The sequence below is a fragment of the Mus caroli genome, unplaced genomic scaffold, assembly GCF_978045245.1.
Source record: "Mus caroli unplaced genomic scaffold, Mus_caroli_1 scaffold_5, whole genome shotgun sequence".
Lineage (NCBI taxonomy): Eukaryota > Metazoa > Chordata > Mammalia > Rodentia > Muridae > Mus > Mus caroli.
This window is the reverse complement of record NW_028227260.1, coordinates 56,403,001-56,423,160: the sequence shown is the minus strand read 5'-3', so window position 1 is coordinate 56,423,160 and position 20,160 is coordinate 56,403,001. Positions and strand designations below refer to the sequence as shown.

The 20,160-nt window shown below is 37.1% G+C and overlaps 1 protein-coding gene across 2 annotated transcripts in view; it reads left to right on the top strand.

Annotated features, from left to right (window-relative positions):
* The first annotated feature begins 483 nt into the window (after positions 1-483).
* The window catches only part of LOC110287368 (uncharacterized), a 59,279-nt gene continuing 39,602 nt past the window's right edge, over positions 484-20,160 (top strand). For both annotated transcript variants that reach the window (XM_021154011.2, XM_021154010.2), the window contains exons 1-3: positions 484-556; positions 2,890-2,995; positions 17,779-17,970. In XM_021154011.2, the coding sequence (XP_021009670.1) occupies positions 484-556; positions 2,890-2,995; positions 17,779-17,970 (371 nt within the window). The remainder of the gene's footprint in view (positions 557-2,889; positions 2,996-17,778; positions 17,971-20,160) is intronic.

Here is a 20,160-nt window from a genome sequence, read left to right as displayed (position 1 = left end):
TTTCCTAATTTCTCTTTTTCTTATTGGCAATACTACACAATTATGTCCTCTGATTCTTGCTTAGCAGTCCTTGTGGCCATGAAGTCAAAGACCTCTTACTCTAAGCAGTGGTGAAAACTGTCTTCATAGAAATATATTCCAAGTAAAGACTCTTCTTTGGCAATAGCAAAACATTATGAAACCTAGTAGAAAGACAGTTTTAGGAAATGGCACAGAGCTGAGAATAAACACAAGCAGTACACAGTTCATAAACAAATCACTTGTATTCTGAGAAGTGGGAACTGTGAGTACAGGCAACCAATAAATCTACAATGAAAAGTTAATTAGCAGTTTACACAGGCTGTAAGGGAAAAGTTCAAAATCCATCTTCACATGTCTCCTATATAAGCCACGCACAATCTCAGTTCACCAGCTGGCTATCGAAACTGCAGGAGACCTAAGTTCAGTTGTTAACACTGCCTAGGGTTCTGCTTTTCTCTCATAATGGCAGATTGCACATTTATGCTGACTCAAATGCTGTTCATCTCCTGGTTTTTGATGGCACATTGCTCACAACGTAAGAAAATTTTACTTGCTTTATTTCTATAGGTTGAAGTAATTGGGTTTCAGTATCCAAGCCTAAGGAATTAACCAGCATTCTAGGCAAAAGCTCTGTTATTGAAAATATGTAAATTTTGAAAGTATCTCCTTTATTGGAGTTGCTTACTTTCTGAAAGAATTTTTTTCTTTTGAAGCTAACATGTTTGTTTCTGATCTCTTAGGGGAAAATTCTCTTAGGTGAAAAATTCTGTGAGGAAATAAGTAAAGGTTTTATTTTCAGGATGCTGGTAATTGGTTTAGGCCACTTACATTTAATAATTTGTTTCTCAGAATGTCATAAAGTTGTAATTTATTTTTAGAAAAATTTCAATTTGCAATATATTCAGTTATGTACTTTTTGATACAGTCAAATCAAATGGATTGCTTTAAAATGGTGGTTAAAGAAATAGATTAAGTAATTATATCTGTCTATAAAATAAAATCTAATATTGTTGCCAAGGCAAGAACTATATTTCTTTTTCTAAACATTGCCTGGTAAAAACAGATGTGTCCAAAGTTTCACTAAGCAGCGATATTTGCCTCAGTAATTGTGGTGGGGATTTCTATAATGTTGTTAGAGGGAACATTTTGGACAGTTGAAGTTGCTTTCATATTAGAAAAAAAATGAGAATCAAACCTTCAAAGTATTACATTATATTTTAGTTTTGCTTACAAGTGCCATTTTGTTTAGTGATGTTTCTCTTTTGTTCCTTTTAGTAATATATATAGTATATATTATATATTAAATATTAATATATATTATCTATATAATATATATAGTAATGTATATATATATTATATATATATATACACATATGAAAATCAGGAAAAATAGGCTCCACAAAAGGTTATTAGCCTCTTATTGGATTCTACATTACCCACATCTTCTGTGCCAAACAGATACCAGGATTCAGACAATTCTGAAATCTCACTCTATAAACTGATTTTGTGTCTGTGCTGGTGGAGAATAAAAATGTTTCACCATTTTCCGGGATTCAGATTTTTGTGCTTTATGCATCCTGAGATTTGTAACAAGTGCTTTTCACTTGTTTTTAGACTAGCCTTTTTCTCTGTTCTCATTGGGATGTTACTGAGCCATATCTTAGGCAGAATAAGTGGCTATGGAGGCTTTGGGATAAAATAGTATGTGTTGAAGCTGAAGTGTCTGTTGTATTACTTTCTGTGGCTTACTAGTTGGGGGATATTTATTATTATTATTATTTATTATTATTATTATTATTATTATTATTAGTAGTAGTAGTATTGAAAATATATTATTCTCTCATACAATACATCCCACCCACAGTTTTCCCTCCCTCCACTCCTCCCAACTCCTACCCACCTCCTCTCTCCTCAGACTCACTTTTTTCTATTTCTGTTCAGAAAATAGAAGGCTTCCAACCAAATATGACAAGATATTGGGTGGGTGGGGCCTCTGGATAGTTGATATTGTTGTTCTTCCTACGGGGTTGCAATCCCCTTCAGCTCCTTCAGTCTTTTTTTCTAACTTTTCGATTGGGGTCCCCGTGCTCAGTCCAATGGCTGGCTGTGAATATCTGCATCTGTGTTGGTCAGGCTCAGAGGAGCCTCTCAGGAGACAGCTACATCTGGCTCCTGTCAGCAAGCACTTCTTGGCATCAGAAATAGTGACTGGGTTTGGTGTCTGCACAGGGAATGGATCCCGAGGTGGGGCAGACTCTTGATGACCTTTCCTTCAGTCTCTGTCCCATGTTTGATCCTGCATTTTCTTTAGACAGGAACAATTCTGGGTTAAGATTTTTGAGATGGTGGGTGACCCCATACCTCAACTGGGGACCATGTCTATCCCTTGGATATGGTCTCTAGAGGTCTATCTCATCGCTATTGGGCATTTCAAGTAATGCCATTCCCATTGGGTCCTGGGAGCCTCTCACATCCCTGGTGTTCTGCCCCTCCCTTGTTCTCTTTCTCCCTCCCCCCAAGCTACATATTTCTATTCATTCTCCTGGCCCTTTGGATTTCTTTTCTGTCTCTTTGAACAGGAGGGGTTGCAGTTGTTTTTCTAGAGATAACAAGAATAAACTGAGGTTAAGCATGCCAGTTGGTTACTACCTGTACCATTAGTATGCTGGTTTTGTTCCTTTTTATTTTAAAATTCTTTTTCTTTAATGAAAAGATAATTCCATCATTTCCACTCTCATGTCTGTTCCCACCTTTTCCTTCCCACATGAACAATTTTCTTAACATTTAGAACTTTGCATATGTGTAGTATATACACTTGAAACATTATTTTCTGTTGTTAAAATGCTTTTTGAATTTTACTGTTTACAGCCAACTGTACATCTGTGAAAGACTTTAACGATTGTCTAGGAAACACAACAGGTTTCTGCCCAGAGTCTATTGTTTGTGCATGCAAGGATGGCAAGCCTTTCTGCAAGTAAGTAGTATTTATGCTCTAGAAAAAGAAAACATGCTATATTGTAAGTAATTTCTTCTTTCTTTCTTTCTTTCTTTCTTTCTTTCTTTCTTTCTTTCTTTCTTTCTTTCTTTCTTTCTTCCTTCCTTCCTTCCTTCCTTCCTTTCTTTCTTCCTTTGTTTCTTCCTTTCTTTCTTTCTTTCTTTCTTTCTTTCTTTCTTTCTTTCTTTCTCTCTTTCTCTCTTTTTCTTTCTTTCTCTCTTTCTTTCATATATGCAATGATATAACACTTTAGAATAATAATGTAATATGAAACAGCTCCAATGCACATAGGACAATGTTTGTGTTTTCCTAAAATATTATAAAAATATACGTAAATATTAAAAATTAAAAATGAGATGTTTCTTTTGATTTTATAAGATTAATAGCATTTAGATTTGCTTTCTGCAGATAGACGTTTTATAGCTAGATTATATATACTCATTAGTAAACTGTTTTATTACTCTAACAAGCAAGGAAAATTAGGTGTGTATCATTTTATTCAATAATGAATAACGATCTTTTGTTTGTAAATCAAAATATGCTTTAGACATACTATGACATGTGACAGCCTTTCTTTTTTCCAGTTATTAAAGCATTTTTTTAAAAAATTTAAACAAATTTTCTATGTTTCTAACCCTAAAAATGAGAGTGATTGGAAGAAAAGCTATCAGATATATAAGAAAGCTTGCCTCATAAACTAAAAAGAGTATAGCCACCAAGGAGCAAATAATTAAAATGTACAATAGCATAACCACTTACAGGCAAGAGAACTGAAGTTTGAAAGAAAGTATACAGTTGGAAAATGCAGATAGACTATGCTCTAGTAATTCTAAATGAATATTCTTTCATCTCCGTACATGTACTATTTTAGGTTTCTTCTTTATAAGGGTTTATTCAATGAACCAATCACTGAATAGAAGTACTTACTGAGTACTACAAAATACTGGACTCATACTAAGAACAATGAAAAGTGATTTTAAACAATAAGTCATTGAAGCTGGCCCTGATGGCATGCACATATATTCTCAACTGTTCTGGAGGTCGGGAGCAAGAAAGATAATTTTTTTTTTTTGCTTGTTTGGTGTTTATGCTTATCTTTCAGTAGTTTGCAGAATACCTTCCCATACCAAGGAGACTAGAAAGTAGGGATGAAGGATCCATGTAGACACCAGCTTGACTTTTCCATGTTCGATGACTTGTGTAGGTGTTGTTCTTGGCAATAGGAACCAACTGTCAGTTTGCAGATAGCAACCAAACCTTTGTTTTAGCAACAGCCTGAGCAGTTTGGAGATTTCTATGTGACTCCCTTAAGCAACAGCTCAACTGAATGCAATTCAGTCCCAGCATTGGAAGCCTTGCCTGGCTATAGGAGATGGCCAGTTCAGACTTAGTATACCCCATTACTAGGAATCCTTATTAGGATAATTTTCATACTTTCCAGGAAGTTTCCACAGCACGAGGCTTCCACACTACCTCCCAAAGACCCCTCCACAATTCCAGCTGGCTCTTCCTACACTCCTTCCCTCTATCCCAGCAGTTGTGATAATTAAAAAAAAAATCAGTTTATTCCACCAAAAGCCACAGGAACCAAATCAGTGTCTTATCATCTCTTGAATAAGAGAAACATCTGTTGATAAGAAAAATCTCCCAGGGAGAGATATAATACCCTTACTCCCAAAGTCATAATGATGAGCTAAGACACAATTCTGTCTAAGTTCACTGTGGCAACAAATGAGTATATTGGGCTTCCTTACAGAGCGTAGGTGAGGGGTTATTTACATGATGCTTCCCTTCAAGAGAATGCACTTGGAAAGCCTTTCTCCAGTAGGGAAGAGAGCTTCCCTGTAGCCACATAGTTGGGGCTTCTCTCCACTAGTTTTTCTTGGCTTATATACTCTAGCTCTCCATGGGGTAATGTGCAATTAAGGTGGTGTTCATGTAAACATAGACACTCAGGTGAGAGTCCTGTGACAATCTGTGAGAGGAAGACAACAGTTAACAAGCCCAACTGAAGTAATCTTTTGTAAGGGAATGCAGTTGCTTGGATCAGAGTGCAATCACTCAAGACAATAGCCAATAAAGTATTAAAATTCCACTGTCTATATAGATAACAGCAAAAATAGCAATATATATGAAATGGGTAGAACAGTAAATGTTTAGTAGCAAATTGTAAAGGTAAATGTATGCCATCCTGTGTACATTTAGGTAATATTGTGGCATAATTCTTATTAGATGACATATTGGCAGGGGTGGTAGGGTACATAGCATCTGCTGGCCAACAGGATGGAGCCTGTGAAAGATAGCTAAAATTAAATATAAAATAATGTATCAGATTAAGAATGCAGCTATAACAACCCCACTAAAATCAGGGACTAGACAAGGCTGCACACTTTCTCCCTACCTATTCAACATAGTACTTGAAGTCCTAGCCAGAGCAATTCGACAACAAAAAAGAAACCAAGGGGATACAAATTGGAAAGGAAGAAGTCAAAATATCACTATTTGCAGATAATATGATAGTATATATGTGACCCTAAAAATTCCACCAGAGAACTCCTAAACCTGATAAACAGCTTCAGTGAAGTAGCTGGATATAAAATTAACTCACACAAGTCAATGGCCTTTCTCTACACAAAGGATAAACAGGCTGAGAAATAAATTATGGAAACAATACCCTTCACAATAGTCACAAATATTATAAAATACCTTGGCATGATTCTAACTAAGGAAGTGAAAGATCTGTGTGATAAGAACTTCAAGTCTCTGAAGAAAGAAATTAAAGAAGATCTCAGAAGATGGAAAGATCTCCCATGCTCATGGATTGGCAGGATCAATATAGTAGAAATGGCTATCTTGCCAAAAACAATCTACAGATTCAATGCAATCCCCATCAAAATTCCAACTCAATTCTTCAATGAACTAGAAAGTACAATCTGCAAATTCATCTGGAATAACAAAAAACCTAGGATAGCAAAAACTCTTCTCAAGGATAAAAGAACCTCTGGTGGAATCACCATGCCTACCTAAAGCTTTACTACAGAGCAATTGTGATTAAAATCTGCATGGTACTGGTATGGTGACAGACTAGTAGACAAATGGAATAGAATTGAAGACTCAGAAATGAACCCACACACATATGGTCACTTGATCTTTGACAAGGGAGCTAAATCCATCCAGTGGAAAAAAACATTATTTTCAACAAATGGTGCTGGCACAACTGGCAGTTTTCATGTAGAAGAATACAAATTGATCCATTCCTATCTCCTTGTACTAAGGTCAAGTCTAAGTGGATCAAGGCACTCCACATAAAACCAGAGATGATGAAACTTATAGAGGAGAAAGTGGGGGAAAGGCTCATAGATATGGGCACAGGGGAAAAATTCCTGAATAGAACAGCAATGGCTTGTGCTGTAAGATAGAGAATCAACAAATGGGACCTCATAAAATTGCAAAGCTTCTGTAAGCAAAAGACACCATCAATAAGACAAAAAGACCACCAACAGATTGGGAAAGCGTCTTTACCAATCCTAAATCAGATAGGGGACTAGTATCCAATATATATAAAGAACTCAAGAAGGTGGACTTCAGAAAATCAAATATCCACATTAAAAAATGGGGCTCAGAGTTAAACAAAGAATTCTCACCCGAGGAATACGGAATGGCTGAGAAGCACCTGAAAAAATGTTCAGAATCCTTAATCATCAGGGAAATGCAAATCAAATCAACCCTGAGATTGCACCTCACACCAGTCAGAATGGCTAAGATCAAAAATTCAGGTGACAGCAGATGCTGGTGAGGATGTGGAGAAAGAGGAACACTCCTCCATTATTGGTGGGATTGCAAGCTTGTACAACCACTCTGGAAATCAGTCTGGCGGTTCCTCAGAAAATTGGACATAGTACTACCAAAGGATCCCACAATACCTCTCCTGGGCATATATCCAGAAGATGTCCCAACCGGTAAGAAGGACACATGCTCCACTATGTTCATAGCAGCCTTATTTATAATAGCCAGAAGCTGGAAAGAACCCAGATGCCCCTCAGCAGAGGAATGGATACAGAATATGTGGCACATTTACACAATGGAGTACTACTCAGCTATTAAAAAGGATGAATTTATGAAATTCCTAGGCAAATGGATGGACCTGGAGGGCATCATCCTGAGTGAGGTAACCCAATCACAAAGGAACTCGCACGGTATGTACTCACTGTTAAGTGGATATTAGCCCAGAAACTTAGAATACCCAAGATATAAGATACAAGTTGTAAAAAACCTGAAACTCAAGAAGAACGAAGACCAAAGTGGGTACACTTTATCCCTTCTTAGAATTGGGAACAAAACACCCATGGAAGGAGTTACAAAGTTTGGACCTGAGACAAAAGAATCGACCATCTAGAGACTGCCACACCTGGGGATCCATTCCATAATCAGCCTCCAAATGCTGACACCATTGCATATGCCATCTAGATTTTGCTGAAAGGACCCTGATATAGCTGTCTCTTGTGAGGCTATGCAGGTGGCTGGCAAACACAGAAGTGGATGCTCAAAGTCGGCTACTGGATGGAACACAAGGCTCCCAATGGAAGAGCTAGAGAAAGTACCCAAGGAGCTAATGGGGTCTGCAACCCTATAGGTGGAACAACAGTATGAACTAACCAGTACCCCCGGAGCTCGTGTCTCTAGCTGCATATGTATCAGTAGATGCCCTTGTTGGCCATCATTGGGAAGAGAGACCCCTTGGTCTAGCAAACTTTATATGCTTCTGTACAGGGGAATGCCAGGGCCAAGAAGTGGGAGTGTGTCGGTAGGGGAGGGGAGTCGGGGGTGAGGGTATGGGGGACTTTTGGGATAGCATTTGAAATGTAAATGAAGAAAATACCTAATTAAAAAATTTGGAAATGAAAAAATAAAAATATAAAAATAAAAATAAAATAAATAAAAAGAAAAAAAAGAATGCAGCTATAGTATTCCAATGTATTTTCTTTGATACATTCAGTGTGTAAGCTATGACAAGAACTCTAATGTCCAACAAGATCAACAGAAAACATTACAAAGGCTGGAGATTTTTTACACTCTGGCAAAACTTAGCTGACCCATCCAGGGAATATAATGATTATAATGCTTTTTGTGTTCAGAATAGAACCATTTGCCTATTTGTCAACTCTCCTGTGTAACACTCGCATATATACCTTGGACACAGGTTTTTGTATCAAAAGCCAAAACTCACAACCACCCATAAGGAACCACTCATAGTGGCTACAAGAAAATTTAAATTTGTTAGTAGTTATTCAAGGAATTCAATCCAAGATGAATTTGAGCAATAGAAGTTATGTATTTGTTTTCTTAATGATTTATTTTTATTTTATATGCATTGGTGTTTTACTTGCATGTATATCTATGTGAGGGTATAAGATACTCTAGAACCGGAGTTACAGACAGTTGTGACATGCAATGTGGGTGCTAAGAATTGAACCTGGATCCTCTGGAAGAGAATCCAGTATTCATAACTGTTGAGCCATCTTTCCAACACTGTTTATTTTTTTAAAGAATTAATTTTTACTTCATGTATATGAATATTTTGCTGCATATATGCATGTCCAACAGGTTTGTAGTACCTTGAGAAGCCAAAAAATGAAGTTGGAACTGGAGTGACAGATGGTTGTGAGCTGCCACATAGGTGCCAAGAACTGAACCCCAGTCTTCTTCAAGAAAAGCAAGTGCTCTTAACTGCTGTGTCATCTCTCCAGCTCTATAGGTTTGGGTTTAAGAAGTGTGTTTTATTTTTTATTCTAGCTCTGCTTTCTGCGAGTTACATAGTAGATAAAAAGTGCCCCAGCACAATAGTGCTTACCATGCCCAACATAATGAATATCCAGTCTGTTGTTAATCAGAGGCAGGTACTAATATGCCACACTTCCATATTAATGACCTCTGAACCTGGAAGTGTAGTTAAAATATTTTATATATCATTATGCCATCCAGAGTGTTGGGGCAATTGGCATATTGAGTGATTAATACAATGGCTATTACAAATAACCAGTACCCCAGGCCCATGTGGTACTAGCAGCTATACTACCCTGGCCATTAAACTCTGTCCATTAGCTGTTGTGTCTTTTAATTTTACTCTTAATATGGGTAGCATCAATAGTGAGTTGTACTACAGTGTAAGTCCTGATATTTTGCTTCTCACTGTTCAAACTTCTATATAGCAAGCACTTTCTGGTTTACAGGTCAACCCCTCTTCAATTTTTCAGACCGTAAGTGCTGGGAAAATCACTAGAGGGTGGGGGGTGATATGGTTTCACAGAAAACAACTACATCTTGGGAGTCAATAACTATTGAAAATGACACAAAAGGCCTGTTATGTATATTGATTGCAACTTACTTACAGGTCTACCTTATAACATATTGGAGGTGATGAAATGAGGCATTTACCTACCCAATGTATGAGTAATATGGCTCACACTGTGGCTACCAAAGACTCAGTGGCTCTGTCTATAGTAGGCACTATTAGAAACTCCAGTTATAAGAGTGTACATCTAGCCTCAGTTCCTCTTCCCAGCTGGTACTAAAAAGCCAAGTGTACTCCTTGTTCTTACCCTTACTTCAAAGCCTAATTCATGTCACACAGGTAACCTCTAATTTTACTGGATTACCTGGCAATTCTCAAATTGTGTAATTATCTCTGTAAGAAAAATTTGAAGAGCAAATATATAGCCTAGGAGCCATACAAAAGACCACAAAAGTCATAGCATCCTGATATTTGAAAGGTTTGTATATAATGTTGCAAGTTGCCTGAAATTAAGCTGGTTATAACTGATGAAGCTACCATACCTAGGAATTGTGTAGATGGTCCAAGATCCTGAATCTTGAAGTAGATAATCGATTACTTTATGTGTAAGTGAATGATCATTCACTAAGAATTAATAACAAACTGTATAAATAATCCCTGAAGGGATAGCTTGTATGTTTTATGACAGAGTATTAACTTTATAAACACACACACACACACACACACACACACACACACACTTATACATATATGCTCATAATACCTGTGTGTGTGTGTGTATGCTTATGTATCTAATGGAACCAGATGATATTAGTTAGGAATATGCATTCTTTTTCCCAAATGAAGATAATTCAACATTATGTATTTAATTCAAAGATGTGCTGAGAAAGCTAGGGGAGGGGACCCAACCCCCTGTACCAGAGAAATGTTAGGTATTGTAACAGAAATAAGAAATACTTAGTTCCTAGTAGTCAGTCATTAGTCTCAAAGTTGCAGGTATCTTTCTCAATGGTAATTCAGGACTTTGGAAGATGCTGTGGGCAGTTTATAACATGCCACAGTACTTCATTTTATGGCCTTCCCTTCTGAGCTATCCACCTGAAAGCTTTCGATGCCTTGCAGCAGGGGTTGCCTTGCTTTCCCTCCCAATGCCAGAACTTGCTTCCTGGTCCTTGTGTCTAAATTCCCCCATAGAAGTTTGTAATGTCCACCTTTACAGACTCTCTATCCTAGTTTTCAAGAACTGAAGAGGTTTAATCACAATCATGTAAAGCATTTGGTTACCCCTTGCAGGCATCAATTTGAAGCAACCATGGCCCTACCCTTAAGCATGTCAAGTTAGGAAAACCTAGGCTTACCATCCAGCAATGCTGGAATATGGAAGCTCTTCTTCCTCTCTGGGGGGGCACAGTCTTGTAATTGTTGGTTTGGACCTAAGTTCCTTCTATAAAACTACCAAGATTGCATTTGAGGCTGTCAGAAGAAAATAAATCATAATACATCTGCTTTCTTGTTATCTTAACTGGCCTTTACCCCTCCTGCCACTTTTATTTTTATTTGCTTCTTTTTCCTATCAAGTCTTGTGACAAGTCACACCCTGTCCTGGCCACATTTTCTATTTCCCAGGCACACAGTAGCCATGCCCACACAATAAATATACTGGCTTACTATCAGGATAAAGAGCGGAGAAGAAAACAGATTACAAATTACCAAGGAACATTTTGTAACAACTATTTTTCATTGCAGCTATAAAAATGGCTTTATCATACCCTTGAAAGACTTGAGTACTGCCATTGAATGCTCAATTTTTGCAAAATATCCTTCCTTCCATCCTCTGTTTTCCCATGGGGATTGTCCTTGTATTAGAAGATCCTGATCATTGGTCATGCTTCCCTCCTTCCCAAGATAATCCATTAAGTAAGGGTAATATTTCCTTAGATTTGACAGCCATTATGAACATGATGTCTAGGGATAGATGTACAATAATATTACTATTTTCTCTGCTTCATTTCTTCCCTGTCCCAGCGACCAATCATCCAGGCAGATTCTCAGGGAGCTAAATGTTTAAGCCTTTGTAGTATGTAACATTTCCGGAGAGTATAAACTTTACCAGCTGTTTTTTGATCATGAAGACCATTCATTATATTTTCATGTGCTCTGTTTTTTTCTTTGTCTTTGGTTAGTTGGCAGGCAAAAAGCAAAGCTTGTGTGTGTGTGTGTGTGTGTGTGTGTGTGTGAGAGAGAGAGAGAGAGTTTCACTTGAGTCTCATTTTCCTTCTTATTCTTCTCTTCCCAGATAGCCCATGTCCTTGAATGCTGTTCTGGTTCTATGAAAGGAGCCAGCACCCATTTTCTCTTCTCATTCTTTCTCTCAAAGAAATAATATGGAATTTAAATTTTGACTCCTTCATTCATCATTTTCTTAGTCATTTAAGAAACTGAGGGAGGGGAAATCATTTATTTCCTTGTTTGAGAGTCAAAATCTAGCTATATATCCCGGGATAGCCTTGAGCTTGTGACCTCTTGTCTCTGCATCCAGAGTTCTAGGATTACAAGTATGTATCACCATGCACTGAGACTGGCTACTTTAGATTATAATTTATTCTTTAATTTTCCTATTCTGTCATCTGTAGCCAGGTGGGTATTAACAGTCAAATAAACTGCAAAGAAATGGTCATTGCCAACCTACAGAATAGAAAACAAAACCAAAAACTACTACAACAATGAAAAACCATCACCAACTATGCATTAGATAGAAGATTATTGTCTAAAATATATGTGAACTAAAAAAGTCTAAATGTCAAAAGAGAAAACCAACCCAATTAAAAGTAGTCTGCAGAACTGGACAAGTTCATAGATGAAATGTCTTAGTTAGGGTTTTACTGCTGTGAACAGACACCATGACCAAAGTAAGTCTTATAAAAAAACAACATTTAATTGGGGCTGGCTTACAGGTTCAGAGGTTCAGTCCATTATCATCAAGGTGGGAGCATGGCAGTATCCAGGCAGGCATGGCGCAGGAGGAGAAGAGAGTTCTATGTCTTCATCCAAAGGCTGCTAGTGGAAGACTGACTTCCAGGCAACTAGGGTGAGGATCTTATACCCACACCCACAGTGACACACCTATCCCAACCAGGTCACACCTATTGCAACAAGGCCACACCTTCAGATGGTGCCACTCCCTGGTCCAAGGATATACAAACCATTACATGAAATATAAATAGCTAAGTAACATTTTAAAAATATTTGTCTTTGGGAGTCTGGATTACCTCACCTAGGATTTTTTTTTCTAGTTGCATCCATTCTACCTACAAATTTCACTTTTTCTTAACAGTTGAATAATATTCAATTGTGCAAGTATACCACGTTTTCATTTTCTATTCACCTGTTGATGGAAGTCTAAGCTGTTTCCAATTTCTAGCTACTATGGGTAGAGCAGCAATAAACATGGATGAACAAGTACCTCCGTAGTAGGCTGTAGAGATCTTTGAGTATGTGCATGAGTGGCTATTGTGACTGGGGTAAAGATGAAATCACAAAGTAGTTTCAATTTGCTTATTCTAGATGGTTATCGATGCTGAAGTATTTTTGAGCCAATCGTGTTTCATCTTTTGAGAACCATAGTTCTGTATCTCATTTTAAATGGTTTTATTGATTCTTGGGTTTTCATTTTAGTTGTTTATATACTGTAAATAGTAACCTACTATCAGATGTGTATTTGGTAAGTTAGATGTATACTAATCTGTGCATAGAGATTTTAATACAGAGGACAGTTTGATGCTGTATCCATTTATCAAAATAAGAATGGTAGATTCACACTGGGGCCTGTGAGCTCCCTAATCATGAGCTCTTGGCCAGATTTTAGTATTAGTTGTGTGTCTTCAACTGTAGGCTTGGCCTTAAATACAATCAACAAGCTGCATTACTTCCATAGCATCTGTGCCACTCTTGTACCCACTGACATATTCTGCAACACATGTCATTGTTGAAGTTTACAACTAGGTAAAACTCTTGATGACTTTATCCCCCATAGCAGCTTACACTGTAAGATACTATGCTTACACTTCAGATACTATGCAACTGACCCAGCAAAGAAGAAGTTTCCAAATAAGCAATAACTTGATTTTTCTATGTCCTGTGGTGAAAGGATATGGTTTATTCTATAATAAAGTCTTACCAATAAGTTCTGGTTGGCCACAAAAAGCAATGTTGATAACCTGTATTGGGACTTTCTAGGTCACCTCTGAGCACCCAGAAGGGAGGTATCCCACTCTTGGCACTGAGCTTTTAACTTGGCAAACTTTGGCTTGTAGAAATAGCCTAATTCTCTGTAATGGGGTGATTTCAATGAAAATTTCATTTAAGTTCTCTCTCTCACATCTCATGTGTGTGTAATGGATTTCTATATAACATTTTCACCATGTAGACCAGGTTGGCCTCAGACTCACAGACAGCAGCCTGCCCCTGCCTGTGCCTGTGCCCGTGCCCGTGCCCGTGCCCCTGCCCCTGCCCTGTCTCTGTCTCTGCCACTGGAATGCTTAAAGGTATGTTCCAACATGCCTGGCTCTTCAAACATCCTTGTTAGTTATCCCTTCTCCTACCCTTTTCTCTGCTTTTTTCTTCCATTCCTTTTTCCACCTAAACCTGTTTTCCCCTATTCCCCAGTTCACATAATCTGTGGTCCAATATTCCATTCTCTTAAGATCTTTCTCTTCTCTCTGGTCTTTTCTAGCTTCCTAGATTACACAAGTATTCCAAGGTAAGCATACAAATCTAAAAATATTAATGGTATTCATGAAACACTCCAAACTTTAAGTAGATTGCTGAAGACTAGAAACTAAGAAAGGTAATTTAGAGACAAACAATGAACTGGAAAAGTATATAAATAAAAGAATGTTCTGGAAGCCAAGTGAAAATTCAATGAAGGGAGAGTAGTCAGTTATGTTAATTGCTTTTGATAGGTTAAGTAAAATGAGGTCTTAGGTTGCATTTAGCACCGTGAAGCTAGGGATAAGAAATGAAATGTTATTTCAGAGCAGAGTCTAAAACAGTTACAGTTCTAAACATTTCAAATATTTCTTTGTATTTCACACAGTAGTATTGAGTAGTATGTAAAATTCTTTGTTTCTTAATATAATTATGAAATAAAATCTTTATATAAGGTTTCATTCATTTACTTTGCACATGAATCTCTGTATTTATTATGTAAAACATGGGACTTTTAAATATATATTCACACCGAATGGCTGAGTAGCACCTGAAAAAAATGTTCAGCATCCTTCATCATCAGGGAAATGCAAATCAAAACAACACTGACATTGCACCTCACACCAGTCAGAATGGCTAAGATCAAAAATTCAGGTGACAGCAGATGCTGGCGAGGATGTGGAGAAAGAGGAACACTCCTCCATTGTTGGTGGGATTGCAAGCTTGTACAACTACACTGGAAATCAGTCTGGCTGCTCCTCAGAAAATTGGACATAGTACTACTGGAGGATCCAGCAATACCTCTCCTGGGCATATATCCAGAAGATGTTCCAACTGGTAATCAGAACACATGCTCCACTATGTTCATAGAAGCCTTATTTATAATAGCCAGAAGCTGGAAAGAACCCAGATGCAAGAGAGGAATGGATATAGAAAATGTGGTACATTTACACAACGGAGTACTACTCAGCTATTAAAAAGAATGAATTTATGAAATTCCTAGGCAAATGGAGGGACCTGGAGGGTATCATCCTGAGTAAGGTAACTCAATCACAAAAGAACTCACATGATATGTACTCACTGATAAGTGGATATTAGCCCAGAAACTTAGAATACCCAAGTTACAAGTTGCAAAACACATGAAACTCAAGGAGAACGAAGACCAAAGTGTGATCACCTTTGCCCTTTCTTAGAATTGGGAACAAAACACCCATGGAAGGAGTTATAGAGACAAAGTTTGGAGCTGAGAAGAAAGGATGGACCATCTAGAGACTGCTGCACCCAGGAATCCATCCCATAATCAGCCTCCAAACACAGACACCATCACATACGCCATCAAGATTTTGCTGAAAGGACCCTGATATAGCTGTCTTTTGTGAGGCTATGCAGGTGCCTGGCAAACACAGAAGTGGATGCTCACAGTCAGCTATTGGATGGAACACAAGGCCCCCAATGGAGGAGCTAGAGAAAGTACACAAGGAGCTAAAGGGGTCTGCAACCCTATAGGTGGAACAACAATATGAACTAACTAGTACTCCCGGAGCTAGTGTCTCTAGCTGCATATGTATCAGAAGATGGCCTAGTCGGCCATCAGTGGAAAGAGAGGCCCATTGGTCTTGCAAACTTTATATGCCTCAGTACAGGAGAACACTAGGGCCAAGAAGTGTGAGTGGGTGAGTAGGGGAGTGGGGGAGGGGAGGGTATGGGGGACTTTTAGATTTGCATTTGAAATGTAAATTATGATAATACCTAATAAAAAATATTAAAAAAATACATATTTACTACAATTTGGTTAAATCTAGTTAATTATCATATGCATGACCTCATCTTTTTGGATGAAACCATATTTACTCTTAATAGTTTTCAAGATGATACTATAAAATCATTAAATCCATTCATCATGCTGTATAATAAATGTTTTGTATTTATCCTATATTTTGACCAATTTTTCAACATAACCCCCATTTTAAAATCCCATTTCCCAGAAGCTGTATTAAAAAGGTCAGTGTTAGTTGGAGAATATATTCATGGTATCAACCACCCTTAGCCACTTCTTCTTTACTTAACCCCATAGTACTTCTCAAATTTAAGCATGGTAGATAAATTACTAATTTTGCTTACTTTTTTCTACCTCTCTCTCTCTCTCTCTCTCTCTCTCCTACATTTTATGTCAACTGAGAATATGGATTATTTTATTTTATTCAGTAGTGTATTACAAATATCAGAAATAATACTTAGTACACAGTCAATACATGTTGAATGAGTGAAATATTGTAAGATAGATAGTTCATTTGGAATTTACTGCTAGGTAAAGAAATATATTCTCACCAAAGTCTTTTCCAAGGAAGAAATACAGACAGGTGGTTAAGATATAGGAAAACTGTTCTTTGACCTCTTTTTTTTCAATTTTTTATTAGACATTTCTTCATTTATATTTCAAATGCTATCCCAAAAGTCCCCTATACCCTCCTCCCACCCTCCTCCCCTATCCACCCACTTCCACTTCCTGGCCCTGGAATTCCCCTGTACTGGGGCATATAAGGTTTGCAAGACCAAGGGGCCTCTCTTCCAATTGATGTCTTTCTGGCATATGCAATAGTGTCTAGGTTTGGCGGTTGTACATAGGATGGGGCACTCTTCAGGGATCCATCCCATATACAATTACCAACTCTTTGACCTCTTTAAATTTGTGTAGGTATATTGCACACTAAAAAGCACATCTTATTAGTAGATGACTATTAGGTTGTAACTGACAGATTTTTTTAAAAAATGAATCACAGACAGTTGGTGCTATAAAAGTTTATAACTATCGAGTTAGCTCTTTCATGTCAACCATGACAGTTATAGTTAGTGTTTTGGAACAACACAAAAGGGCTGCAAGTAGCTTGTCTTACTTACTGCCTTTATTGTAAAACTGGGTAATCTCATATCAGTCTTTTGGAGGCAGTATCTCTAAAGACACTAGCCCAGCAAACTTCTTCTCTAGTCAATTCCAGGGGAGGTATGAAAAATCCCATTCTCCTGACTTCACTAACCCAGAGACATTTCTATGGGTGTGTATGCTACACCAGATTTTAGTCTATGCACCAGAGAGGCATATTCACATTATTTGGCTGCATCCCAAGACTTATGAAACACATGTAGTTCACAAATGAGTCAGTTCTATCAAAAAATAAAAATAAAAAGGAAACTCTGGAGCCATGGGAAGGATGGGGGCAGACATATTTTTCTGACAGCCTATTTTCTTCTCTTGTTTCTTCTTGCATTTCTTGTGGTGCGGTACATTTAGTCTGTTAACTTGTATTCTTTCCTGAAGAAGGTAGTGAGTAGGAGGAACATGGCCTGCCCTCTGCGGAACTGGCAGCTTATACTGAGTATAAGTCTTTTTTTTCTTTAACAGAAACCAGAAAGCTGAAGTAGTCAAAGTAGAATGCAGGTGGGAGCAGTGCACAAATTGTGGATAGTTTTGAAAGCACACTTAAGACAGCTTTTCTTCTCTCCCTGTTCTTATGTACTAATTGTGGCATCTTCATTAGCTGATGGTTAGGAAATCCTGAAATCCCACAGCTTTAGTATGATTACTCAATGTGTCAAAACTTGTAGGTTTAGAGCACTCACTCAAGTGGAAAAATGGAATGACATAAATCTCTGAAGAGATTAAGGAGAAGTCTCATGGTTGACCAACAATGAAACGTTTGATTCACTCCTATGAGATAACTTGTATTCCCCTATTGTGTGAAACATTTATTTTATCCCTACATAGATGTCCAAATTTCAGAGGCCAATGGGGAGACTACTGGTACATGGGGGAGAAATGTGATCAACTCTGGAACACTCTGGACCTGGTTTTAGTAGCAACATTGCCTGGAATAGCACTGGCTATAATCGTTGGTGTGGCAATCCAGATTATCCATTACTGTAAAGGGAAGTCAAAGAAGAATGGAAATCATCACAGGTAAGAGATTTCTCAGTACTTCAGAGAAAAGTAGTATGTCTTTTTTCACTTTTCTCACTCACTTGACCAATAAATGAATCAAGAATATTGAATGCTACTTATTATGCATGTAATATGTATGATTTATTTCCTATCCATTAACACTGTAATTCAGCATCAAGTTAACATTTCCAAAACACACATATTTGATTTAGGATTTCAGTAGAGAAAAAGATAAAAGCCCCTTTCCAAATAAAAACCAAATCTACTTGCAATACATCCTATTTTGGTGCTTTTTTCCTACCAAGGCAGTGTTTGTATATACCACATAGTCTTTTCTGGTAGTGTGGGAATAGAGGATCAGAGGTGGTTGTGCCAGTCCATCCAACTTTCTCATACTAGCAACATTATCCAAGACACCATAAGATGAATCTGATTGTGCTAGCTGTAATGGCACTCTGTCTTATTTAACTAGTTTAATGTCCTTAGGCTTTAATTTCTTCATATACAAAATAGATATGTTTATAATCAGGCCTACTCACTTCAGAGATTGTGGCAATGATACTAAAAGCAGCAATCAGGTACAGGCTATTTATTATGCATACATATCAAGATGAGTTACAAATGTTTCATGCCTAGTAATTCATTTAATCCTCTCATCAACCCTATAAAACATTGATGAGACTACTGAGGCATAGAAATATCAAATAACTTGGACAAGGTTGGGGTGTTGAGTCTGGTTACTAGGCATAAATTTCATGCTGTGCTAACTGAATCCAATTAGCTAAAACAGAGTTAAAGTTGGTATGCCTTGCTGCATCACCTTTATTTCTTTATGTAAAAGAAACTCTATCCTTTATGGTTTTCAGTGCTTCTGAACTTTAGAAATATAAGGGTTAAATATCAATGTATAATCTCATCCATTTTCTATCAGTTAACTAAAATTATCAACTACTTTACTTCATCATTCCTCCATGACAAGATAATGTTACCTTCCTTCCAAGCATTATGAGGATACATTGAAATATTAGTTTTAAATGGAAAGTGTCTGATACTGGTTGCCTCATATTGATGTGCTGGCTTTCAAATTCCAACAAAATCAGCAGTTTTAACTGCCATGGATATTTGTCTATAAAAAGAGTAAGATTAAACTCACCAACCATTTTGTCATTTTAGAGTTCCAATCTTTATGCCATTATTCCATATATTTTAAGGTGTCATATAGTATATGTGTATACATGCATATTCATATGTTTATGTATGTGGTAAATATAATAAATAAATTTTGTAAATTGAAATGAATATGAAGAATTTCATATTATCAGTTAATATAAGCAGTAAATTCCTTGAGGCACTAACCAAGCATTATAATTACAAGTAACACCTATGTAGGTCATTGTAATATTCTCTGTAATCTTCCTATCCCAAAGTTCTTTGTTAGATTTATCATTGTTACCTATATGTCTGTGTGTCTGTGTGTACCATGTGAGTGTGAATGCCTACAGAAGCTAGAATAGGGAATGTGTGACCGTGACATTGAAGTTATAGACAGTAGTGAACTGTCCAACATAGATGCTGGGAACTGAACTTGGGTCTTTTCAAAGAGTAACAAGTTCTCTAAACCACTGAGCACTTAACTCCAGGCCCCCTATTCCAAAGTACTTAATCAATGAACATGTACTCAAATTCTCTTTCTTTTAATAACTCTGTGACTTTGAGTAAACCAAAGTTCACTGTTTCCTCATTTATAGAAAGAAGAGTTTCTCTAGCTTGTTTCTTCATTATTCTGAGATTTAAATGAAATAATTAATGATATTTAGAATGATTAACAAAACAAATTTTATCAAGATAGTAGTAGTCTTGACAAGATTGAAGGTCATTCATGGGTTTTCTATATAAATACTTAAGCTACTCTTTTTTTAAAAACTTAATGTGATTTTTAATTTGAGTTTCTTTTTATAGCTCTTTTATTATCTGAACTGTGAATCAACAAGATAATTCCGACTCTACTCTGTGAGATTCTTTAAATTAGTGGAAAATGAAAAGATTATTGAGCCTGAGTAGGGTTAACATCTCTTCTCCCACAAATCCCTAAATAGGTTGCCCAGGAAGTTTTCCCAAATTGCCTAGGCCTTAGGTTTCTTAACTGTAAATTGAATTTAAAACACCCAATTAGCAAGCTCTCTAAAATATTTAAATGATGCAGTGAAA